Source organism: Xyrauchen texanus, chromosome 34, assembly GCF_025860055.1.
Source record: "Xyrauchen texanus isolate HMW12.3.18 chromosome 34, RBS_HiC_50CHRs, whole genome shotgun sequence".
In the NCBI taxonomy this organism is placed as follows: Eukaryota; Metazoa; Chordata; class Actinopteri; order Cypriniformes; family Catostomidae; genus Xyrauchen; species Xyrauchen texanus.
The window spans coordinates 18108946-18120852 of NC_068309.1; the positions used below are offsets into that span (position 1 = coordinate 18108946).

Here is an 11907-nt window from a genome sequence, read left to right on the forward strand (position 1 = left end):
ACGACCGGGCTGTGTGCCCAAGGTTCCTACCACACCCTTCAGGGATCAGGTAGTGAACCTGCAAGCGCTGCCCCTGGAGGAGGCAGATCCAGCCCTTTCACTGCTGTGTCCAGTACGTGCCTTACGTATCTACCTGGACCGCACACAGAGCACTAGATGCTCTGAGCAGCTCTTCATCTGCTTTGGGGGACAGCAGAAAGGGAATGCTGTCTCCAAGCAGAGACTCGCCCACTGGGTTGTCGACGCCATTTCCCTGGCTTATCACACTCAGGCCATGCCCCCCTTTGCGGGTCCGAGCCCACTCCACCAGGAGTGTTGCGTCCTCATGGGCACTGGCTAGGGGCACTGCCCTAGCAGACATTTGTAGAGCAGCGGGCTGGGCAACACCGAACACTTTCGCGAGATTCTACAATCTCCGAGTTGAGTCAGTATCGTCCCGTGTTCTCTCAGGTACTGAGCCCGTAGAACACGGTGGCATGCCCACGATCTGACCGGGTGAATCGCTTGCATCTAGCGCCCTTCCCCCTAATCAGGGGAAACAGTGCGCCTTCATTCCCAGGAGATCTCAGGTTTGGGACACTGGTTGATTCCTCCCTAGCCCTCGTGGGTCGCAGTTCAGCGGAGGAACTCGCCGACCCAAGCCACTGCGGGTACCGCAAGCTACCCTGCACTGGTATAGGTGCTCCACAGGTAAGGCCTCCTTCGGACTCCCCCTGTGTGTAACGCCACGGTTCTGTCCCCTCTGGCGAGTGGACTCCCGTACTTCCCTTAGGCAGTCACGGCTGCCTCGGTTGCCGTGCTGTATGTTCCCCCCCTCTATAGGCTGGATCCACCACCGCACTGACTTTTCCACATAGGCCCAGTAAGTCAGGCCTCTGATGGTTTTGCCACTTAAACTTGCCTCCCCTCTCGGGTAGGCGTGGCCTCCGCAGGGTCTTCTCCACCCTGAATAAGGGCTAAGACCCCCTTCCCTCAATGCGTGTAAGGGCCCCGGCCTAAGTTGCTCTATGCGAGAAACATAGAGAGAAAAGAGGCCCGGCCAGGCTTGGCCTGTTCCCAGGTTGGCGGCCAGCACCTTGTTCCCCCTCCAGGGTAACGATAAGGAATCCTGATGGCTTAAATGGGGCATTGGGGAAGGGTACGTGCAGCCTGATACAGTTGGTCGTCCTGCACGTAAGAATACCTGCTCGCTCCTGTATCAGCAGTTCACGTACACGGCTCAGCGCGTGGCGCTTTTATAAGTGGACCCCTAGTGTCACTTCTCTGACACAACGTGGAGAGAGCGACAGAAGGGGAATGTCTAGGTTACGTATGTAACCTCCGTTCCCTGATGGAGGGAACAAGACGTTGTGTCTCCCCTGCCACGTCGCTGAGCCGAGCCACTGTTGTGGCCGGACCATTTCCGGCTCCTCAGAAAAATCCTGAATGAACTCCCGTATTTGCACCGCTTAAATAACCGTATGTCCGGGGGGCGGGACATGCAAATACTGGTTGCCAACTCTCATTGGCCTTTTTTCATAGTTCAGAGGTGAATATCGGCGCTCAAGAGAGACCCCTAGTGTCGCTTCTCTGACACAACATCTCGTTCCCTCCATCAGGGAACGGAGGTTACATACGTAACCTAGACGTTTTGGTCATACATTGATTGTAAAGTACAGCTTCTAAGCTTTAAAATGATACCTATTTTGTGTTGGTCAAGACTGTAGGCATTTATATTTTGAAAATTATTTTTAATAATAGCCAATCTGAGTTTAAAGGGTTAAAATAAATGCTACTTTGTTTTAAATTGTCTTATTTAATATGAAGACATTCTTGGAAATTGTATGTGTGGTCAAGGGTCGAAGTACTTTTTGGGGGCACTGCATGTTGTGGCTTTGAATGTTTAAAAAAAGAAAAAAAAAACTTGCACAGGTGATATCTCCCCAGAGTCCCTAAAACCAATGCTATACGATCTGCAGACATTTACAATATTAGACCATTATTGTTCAGACTCCTATGCTGTTTGATAAGTAAATAGGAACCTCTTTTGACCACACACAGAGCTGCACTGCTTGATCCCTCACAAGACACGGTCTGACTTCTACACAGGAGGTACTGACTCTAGAGGCCACTAGCATATATTTACCTCCCCTCGTAGAAATGTAAGCATAGAGAGTATTGAACGATTACTCCTATTTCTGAAATGTTTTTGTTATTTTATGTCACACTGTAACTCATTTATTAATTATTTATTTGTTGGAATAAAACACTAAATAATGGAGATTAAATTAATTAAAATTTCTATTACCATGTTTTCAGCATGGCTATTTTTACACAATGTTACACAATAAATGCCAAACTCCACCCGAGCAGCTGATTTGCTAACTATTTTCAAGAAACATCTACAAACGCATTTCTTTCGTGAGCACTTGGACCATTCATTTTGCACTGTCTTCTTTCTTTATGATTAAAAATATAATAAAAACTCTCACTCCATTCTTTCACCACGCTCTCTCACCTTCCTCCCTACTTGTACTTCTCTGAGCAATTTTAAACTTTGTATTGCAGTGCTTTGTTATTACCTTTTTATGACGAATCGATTTTGCTGAATTCCTCATTCGTAAGTCACTTAATATAAAAGTGTCTGCTAAATGAATAACATGTAAATGTTAATTGCCTTTGAAGAGCAGCTCACAGCACCTCTTGCAATGCATCCGGTACAGACAAACCCAAGTTCCCTGCATGAAATGTTTTGAGCGACAAATACTGCAGTAAAGCAGTGAAACTAGTGTCTTCTAACTTATGTGAAAAACAGCTGTCTTGAAAGTTACAGTGTTACTGACATTAATCACACCATCATACAGTGGTTCAGACCTAAAAACAGTTTTAAAGTCACTAATCAAAACCTGTTGTGCCTGTGTGTTTTGTTTATCTCCATTGTGGACTGTATTCAATGCATGTGCATTGTAATGTTTAGTGTATCAGTGGTAGAACAGCAGAATCTCTCTTTGTATCATGCCATATTAAGGGCCCTATTTTAAGAGCACTGGCGCTAAGCATAGTGCTATGCCAAAAAACATAAATGTAAAGTCAATGGGCATGGCCATGAAGTTTTGATATTTTCGTGTAGGCATGCACTAAGTCTAGGTGCAAGTGGGTTTGGTGAAAAAATGTGCAAAGTGTAATTTAATTCTGAGTTTCTTCTCCAGCACAGTCTGCGTCCTATTATATAGGCTATTCCCTGTCAAACGATATAAACAAAACAGCACATTCATAAGAAGTTGGCAGTGTAAATGGACTGTATGCAATGAATTCCGCTCATTTTATACGCATTAGAAAATGTGCTTTTCGTCGGGATTTGGATTTACGCTCAGCTATATTTATTGAAACACGAACAAATTAAAACAAAAATAATCCTTAATTCAAATTACACATTAAACGAGTTTGTACATAAACTTTATTACAACCTGCTGGTGTAATCTCCAAACTGCAAATACAAAAAAATTGCTCTTAGAATTAGCGCTCTCATGAAAATTGGATAAGACGTTGCGCATCGTATTGCAACATCTGCGCTTTGTGCACTCATGAAAATAGAGCCCTAAACCTTTTTCTGACCGTTTTTTTTTTTCTTTAGCCTCTGACCCTTATGTGATCATTACCTGTGAGGGGGAGAAGGTTCGCTCTCCCGTGCACAAAGACACACGCTGCCCTAACTTTGACATTAAGGGAATATTCTACCGCAAAAAGCCAAAGGAAGGCATCCACATCGAGGTGAGTTAAAAGAATGTAATTATGTCTCTTTCTCTTTAAAGACCTCATGAAATGTAAATAGAGATCAACACTGCCCGCCCACTTTTTCAGCTGTCTTAGTTCTGGAAGTATTTTCCCCATTAATTTCTTCCATAGGGATTTCATTAAATTCTTCATAAAAGAGTTTAATAAATTAACCAAACCAACCATCTCCGAGGTGGATCACAACATTAGAGACTTTGATTTGAAGGGAAAAAGATACAAGACTGTGTACTTAACGCCTTTAATGAGGGAATAAAACATTGTGAATGACATAATCCTTTAAAAAATTGTAGAAACATCTAAAACTATTTCTTTAAAGTTGTTAATTATAAGTATAGAAATGTCTTGGTTATTGCCGTAACCTCCGTTCCCTGATGGAGGGAACGAGACGTGGTGTCGATGTAGTGACTCTAGGGATCGATCTTGAGAGCCAGAGACACCTTCAGATCTTTGAGAAAAGGCCAATGAGAATTGGCGAGTAGAATTTCCATGCCACTCCCTCTGACATACGGGTTTAAAAGGGAGGCTGGAATGCGGATTCAGGATTTTGCACTGATGAGCCGAGACAAGGTCCCAGAACTTACAGCGGTGTAGTTCAGCATGTGGCAGAAGGGACAAAAGGTCTCGTTTCCTCCATCAGGGAACGGAGGTTACGACAGTAACCAAGATGTTCCCCTTCTGTCACTCACTCGACTTTGTGTCGATGTAGTGACACTAGAGGTTCCTAAACGAAATGCCACAATGGCTGAACTGTGTTACGTGAACTGCTGATGCAGGTGTAGGCAAGCTATTGTTAGCATAGGAACAGATGCACTCGGGCTGCATGCGAGAACCGGCTTGACAATATAAATAATAGTTTTAATATAAAACAGAACAATGGACACAAACACACACACACACACGACGGTCAGCTGACCGTAAACGATCTGTCTCTCGTCGCACCACCTTCTGCAGTCGGCCTTTATCCCTCTCAGAGTCTTAATTAGCTTGATAAGGTACCGGGTGTGTAGAATCACAACCCAGCCCGCCCTCCGCCCTGTCACAGTAGACTCCCCAGGCGCCCCAAAATGTCATGTAATTCCCAACAAACCTGAGGGGGGATGGAGACGTATCTAATATGGGAGCAGGCTGCGCCAGCCACTGCCCTTTCTCTCTAAGTTTGACTCTCCACAGAAAATTAGATTCAGCTGGCATTCTTTTCCGTTCCTATTCTTTCAGGGGGAAAAGACCCCACGGAGGCCATACCCTGCCCTGAAGTGGCGGGTAGAAAAGTGACGAATACGTCATTAAGGCCTAAGGCAGCACATGGAAGCTCTACAAACGCAGTGACCAGGGCAGAGAGGGCTCTGCTAAGGGAGATGCGGGTCTACTGAAAAAGAGAGACCGTACAGTACAGGGCACGTTAGCACACGTACTGGGTCTGACTATGAATTCCTCCACTGAATTTGTGAGCCAGAGGGCTAGGAGGAATGACATCCAGGGTTTTATAAATTGTCCAGGCTTCACCTTGTGGAGGGGAAAGGCACTGTACACAAGTGGTACACCCAGCCAGCTGCCCCGCATAACAAAACTTACCTGGTCATACCTGAAAGAACACGGGACGAAACCGGCTCAACCTGTATATTGTAAAATCTCGCAACGGTATTGGTTGTTGCCCAGCCTGCTACTCTACAGATGTCTGCTAGAGAGGTGCCATTGGCCAGTGCCCACAAGGATGCCACACTCCTTGTGGACTGTGCTCGAACCTACAAGGGGGCGGGCATGGACTGGGTATGGTAGGCCAAAGCAATGGCATCCACGATCCAGTGGGCAAGCCTCTGTTTGGAGACAGCGTTCCCTTTCCGCTGTCTGCCGAAGCAGACAATGGGCTGCTCAGAGCGTCTAAAGCTCTACGTGCAATCCAAGTAGATGCGCAAACCATGCACTTGACACAGCAACGATAAGTCCCCAGAGGATGAGTCTGCATCCTCTGGGGACAGTGTTTGCAGGCTCACCAACTGATCCCTAAAAGGGATCGTGGGAACCTTGGGCACTTGGATCACGTGAGAGTCTTCCGAACTCTAGGCATTCTTCGCTGACAGAGAACGCTTGCAGGTCCCTGACCCTCTTGATGGAAGTGAGCATGGTCAGGAGGGCGGTCTTCAATGAGACGGCCTTTAACTCAACTGACTCTAGGGGCTCGAACAGGGCTCTCCGTAGGCCTAAAAGGACCACGGAGAGGTCCCATGAGGGAAAAAAAGAGGCGTGAAAGAGGCCACCCAACTCTCACGGCGGCCCAGGCAAGCATGGTGGTCAGCTCCACGTCAGCCTCAGATCGGGCTGCCACCTTCGGGTGTGTCGAGTCCTCGGCATCTGACATTACCAAGGTGCTCTCCGATGCCGCGATTGACCTACCATCTGGCTCACGAGCTCCGAAGGAGACATTAGGCTGGCACTGAGGCGAGCTGCCTGTCTCATCCCAGAACTGGACGGGCGCAAACGAGCATACCAGGGAGTGGGCGGTCCGTGGGGATTTACCTGGTGGAACCGTACCCATTGAAGCCCCCGAATCGCCTTCAGCATCAACCATGGTGGTCTCGTAACTGTAGGTAGAAGGACCAGCAGGCGGGGGGGCTCTCTGAAGTGGCTTTCCCTTGAAAGAAGGAAAACCACGACCACAATGTTGCCATGGTCATGTTCTCACAATTAGAACATGAACCATCTGATTTGGAGTCGACGAACGCTTCCTCAATGTGATTTTGGCCCAGGCATGTGAGGCATTGATAATGACCGTCAGAGGCAGAGAGGTAACGACCGCATCCAGGAACTGCACAGATGGAAGGCATCTTTAAAAAGACATCACTGTGCCTGTTCTAATAGGGGACATAAACTCTTTTAAAGCACTGTCGAGTGCAGAGTGGAGAGAAAGCTGCTGGAATGCGCCGGATATCAAACAGCACACACTTTTGAAGAGGTGAATGGATCAGTAGTAGTATTCAGCTTGCTGAAATACAACTGCTCGGCTCCAAAGAAAAAATCTGAATGAATCTGTGTTCCAGCCTCCCTTTTATACCCATATGTCGGGAGGTGTGGCATGCTGCATACTGTCGTAACCTCCATTCCCTGATGGAGGGAACAAGACCTTATGTCCCTTTTGCAACAGGCTGAACTACACCACTGTAATGGCCGGGACCTTGTCTCGTCTCCTCAGTGCAAAAACCTAAATAAATCCACATTCCAGCCTCCCTTTTGTACCCGTATGTCGGGGGAAGTGACATGCAAATTCTACTCGCCAATTCTCATTGGCCTTTTCTCAAAGATCTGAAGATGTCTCTGGCTCTCAAGATCGACCCCTAGTGTCAATACATCGACACATCGTCGAATGAGTGACAGAAGGGGAGCAATATATTTCAATTGTACTGAGACATACAGATTTGCATTAGTTTGAGAGTTTTGGAAGACCGACTTGATTGTGACATTCACAGAAAATCCACTTTGAAACAAAAAACTTGAAGTCGAAAACTGGCCAAAATATTGATGATTCATGTTGACTACACAGTATTTTGTCCAAATCTAGAGTGAGAATGTCCCTCCCCCTAATACCACCTGCAACCAACTAGCAAGTAGCAAATCATGGATCATGGCTGTGATGAAACTAAAGCCAATTTAAAAAAACTATTATAATACATTGCTTGTATGTATTTCGTATATACATTTTAAATATACAGTGTACTTAGCATGTCAAGAAATTTCATGGGGTCTTTCAGTCTTTTTCCCCAACTGCTAAAGATCTTCCATTTCCTTCTTATGCTGATCTGTTCCTCTTCCCTTATGTCTTCTTTCTTCTTCTCCTTCTGCTTGACCCCTTTCCTTTGACTCCTCCTTGATGAACTAAGATCTACAATAAGAATGTGATTGTTGACACCTTCCTGGGTCAGGTAACTCTCTTTAGTGACCCTAATGACCGCCAAGAGCAGCACACAGTTTACCTTAAAGACAAGGGCACTCACCAAGACAACAACCTTCCTGGCACACTGGCCGTGCGTGTAATCACCTGCACCACTTTGACCAACATCTGATCATTAACCAAGTGTTCCGTGTCTGCCTTGATTCCTCATCTACTTCTTAGATTACACACAATGGGCCTCATTCATGAACATTTTGTAATTATACAAACAAATTGGGAGTAATTTCCACGTAAAATGGAGCTTCACGAAAACTTTCCGCCAGATTCATATTCATATTCGTATTCAGCTCTTCATATTCCACAGATTTGTTAGTACAATTTGTGTATGTTAGTGAATTTCAGACGTTCATAAATAGAGCGTACATGCAAGGTCGCTAGTAAATGAGAATAGGAAGCTTTTAACATATATGCAAACAGTAAAAAAAAATTATTTTGTTTTTAATGGAGTGCATTCACATCGTAAAATATTGATTTGTCAAACACTCACATCTAAAAAGAAAGTGATGAACTTAGTCATCTTTGCTGTAATCAGAGGTTCTTTTTCACTTACAACAAGAACAATCTTCAAAGAAATTGATAGAATGAATAGCAGATTTAAAAGCTATATGACAATGTGCGGGCCGTTGTATTATTTACTGCGCCTGCGTTAGGGTTAGGGTGTTAATTTATGGTTTTCCACTGACCATACGTCAACTGCCGACTAACGTTTTGAAAAGACATTAGACATTCATTTCATAAGAACATTTATATCATACTGGCTTTACGAACAATTTACACAAAAATTTGCTCTGCTCGTGTTTCATGAATGAGGCCCAATGCCTTCTGTCAGCCTTTTTCAGTTTTTCAGTTTTCATATCCTGATGTTTTTTACATGAAAAACAATAGTTCACCTAGAAAGGAAATGCTGTCATTATTTACTTCCCCTCATATTGTTCCAAACCCATATGCTAATATTTTGTCAGTTGAACTCAAAAGGAGAATTTTTGAGAATGTACCGGTTACTCTTTTACATGCAAATACAATGTATGGTGACTAGAGAGTTTCAAAAAGGATGCAAAATCACCATCAAAAGTGGCGTGCGCTATTTTTCAAGTCTGCTGAAGCCATACAATAGCTTTGTGTGTGAACTCAACAAAATGTTTGTTGTTTTTGTTCACTGAAACTCTTGACACTTGCCCTAGCTGTCTTTGGGGCATTTGCTAAAAATAGTAAAGCTGTCTTATTTGTAAACAATTTCAGTGAATTCACAAAACACTTGTCTAAATTATTAATTCCTGAATCAGACTTGTCTGTTTCTCGAGTTTAACTCACTGACTCAGTGATCCTGTAGCAATGGTTCTTGAGCTCACGAAGATATTCTGTGAACAACAACTTAAATTTCAAGTTGTTTCTTACCAACAGAGGTGTGTAGAGTACCCAAAATCTTTACTCAAGGAAAAGTACAATTACTTAAAAATATTATTACACAAGTAGAATTAAAAGTAGTAATGTAAAAACAACTCGAGTAAGAGTAAGAAAGTATCCAATTAAAAGAATAGTCAAGTTGTGAGAAACTAGTTATTTCCACTTAAAACATAATGGACTATTAAGCCCCAATATTCCATTGCATAATACATATTTATCATGTATCATATAATTATTATTATTATTATTAATGGAAATTGTCATCATACACCCTCATGTTGTTTCAAACATTTAACTTTCTTCAATCCAACCCAGTTAAAGAGATGTCAGACAGAATGTTAGTCTTAATCACCATTTACTGTCACTGCATTTTTTTTCCTCCATATTTTAAAAGGGTATGGTGATGTAGACTGTCAGTCTCTAACATTATATCTAATATCTTTTTATGTTCTACAAAATACACAGTCACACAGATTTGGAACAATGTGAGGGTGTGAAATTATGAACGAACATTAATTTATGGTTGAACTATCACTTAAAGGACGCTTTGGATGAATGTGTCAATTAGACGAGAGGTTTGGAAACCAGTTTCTAGTAATTATTATGGTGAAAATGTGAACAATGTCCCACAGGCTCAATTACATGTAATGCTGAATAAAATGAAAAAAGATCATGCTTTATTAACAACTACTGTCACTATTTCAAAAGTCCTGTCACCTTTTAAAGTCCTGTATGGATACATAGATCAGTGTAGTTACAGTTTTCAGTTTTGAAAAAATTTTGATCATTAGTTCTGTACACTAAGCGTAAACTGCAACTTATTTGAAAGTGTGTTGGGCTTATTTAAGTTCAGAGCTTGTTTTTGTTGTCCATGAAAAAAACGCGCCACATCTAACAAACGCAGAAATGCTGTGTAGGTGCAGATATACTGTCAGCTCGTGCACCAGAAGTCAAGCACGCAATCCACAAAGCTTTAGACATTTACACTTAACACAGATGTTTACATGGATTTAGGAACTGATAAATTGCAACACTGATATAAAAATGTATACTTATAAACTGAAGTCATTAGAGCCCTTAGTTACAGAATCACCATGAAAATGACATTGGCACAGACAAGCCCAATTTATCATAATCGCCAAAATTTACCACGCTGCAATTTTAATCTTGAAATATCCACTTGTCTTGGTGTAAATTGAATGCACTGCATGACAAAACTACTCTCTTTCATGGTGTGGAGCGATGAAAGTGTTTATTTGGCATGCTTGCTGCTACTTCAGTGGTGGACTCGACTACAGTAACAGAGCGCCGCTGTAAAGTTCAGCTGTCGCAAAAATCCCTTTCAATAATCTCCTAAGTATTCAGACCCTTTGTTCAGTTTCATTTAGTAGAAGCACCCTTTTGATCTAATACAGCCATGAGTCTTTTTGGGAAAGATGCAACACATTTTTCACATCTGGATTTGGGTATCCTCTGCCATTCCTCCTTGCAGATCCTCTCCAGTTCTGTCAGGTTGGATGGTAAAGGTTGGTGGACAGCCATTTTCAGGTCTCTCCAGAGATGCTCAATTGGGTTTAAGTCAGGGCTCTGGCTGGGCCATTCAAGAACAGTCCCGGAGTTGTTGTGAAGCCACTCCTTCGTTATTTTAGCAGTGTGCTTATGGTCATTGTCTTGTTGGAAGGTGAACCTTCGGCCCAGTCTGAGGTCCAGAGCACTCTGGAGAAGGTTTTCCTCCAGGATATAACTGTACTTGGCCGCATTCATCTTTCCCTCCATTGCAACCATTCGTCCTGTCCCTGCAGCTGAAAAACACCCCCACAGTATGATGCTGCCACCACCATGCTTCACTGTTGAGACTGTATTGGACAGGTGATGAGCAGTGCCTGGTTTTCTCCACACATACCGCTTAGAATTAAGGCCAAAAAGTTCTATCTTGGGCTCATCAGACCAGAGAGTCTTATTTATCACCATCTTGGAGTCCTTCAGGTGTTTTTTAGCAAACTCTATGCGGGCTTTCATGTGTCTTGCACTGAGGAGAGGCTTCCGTCGGGCCACTCTGCCATAAAGCCCCGACTGGTGGATGGCTGCAGTGATGGTTGACTTACTACAACTTTCTCCCATCTCCCGACTGCATCTCTGGAGCTCAGCCACAGTGATCTTTGGGTTCTTCTTTACCTCTCTCACCAAGGCTCTTCTCCCCCGATAGCTCAGTTTGGCCAGACGGCCAGCTCTAGGAAGGGTTCTGGTCGTCCCAAACGTCTTCCATTTAAGGATTATGGAGGCCACTGTGCTCTTATGAACCTTAAGGGCAGCAGAAATGTTTTTGTAACCTTGGCCAGATCTGTGCCTTGCCACAATTCTGTCTCTGAGCTCTTCAGGCAGTTCCTTTGACCTCATGATTCTCATTTGCTCTGACATGCACTGTGAGCTGTAAGGTCTTATATAGACAGGTGTGTGGCTTTCCTAATCAAGTCCAATCAGTATAATCAAATACAGCTGGACTCAATTGAAGGTGTAGAACCATCTCAAGGATGATCAGAAGAAATGGACAGCACCTGAGTTAAATATATGAGTGTCACAGCAAAGGGTCTGAATACTTAGGACCATGTGATATTTCAGTTTTTATTTTTTAATAAATGTGCAAAAATGTCAACAATTCTGTGTTTTTCTGTCAATATGGGGTGCTGTGTGTACAATAATGAGGAAAAAAAATGAACTTAAATGATTTTAGCAAATGGCAGCAATATAACAAAGAGTGAAAAATGTAAGGGGGTCTGAATACTTTC

The 11907-nt window shown here is 43.4% G+C and overlaps 1 protein-coding gene across 1 annotated transcript in view; it reads left to right on the plus strand.

Moving 5' to 3' along the window:
* Positions 1-8264, plus strand: part of capn5b (calpain 5b) — a 70579-nt gene extending 62315 nt beyond the window's left edge. The window contains exons 12-13 of the mRNA XM_052104483.1: positions 3614-3750; positions 7647-8264. Coding sequence (XP_051960443.1) covers positions 3614-3750; positions 7647-7829 — 320 coding nt within the window. The 3' untranslated portion in view covers positions 7830-8264. The remainder of the gene's footprint in view (positions 1-3613; positions 3751-7646) is intronic.
* Positions 8265-11907: the final 3643 nt, after the last annotated feature.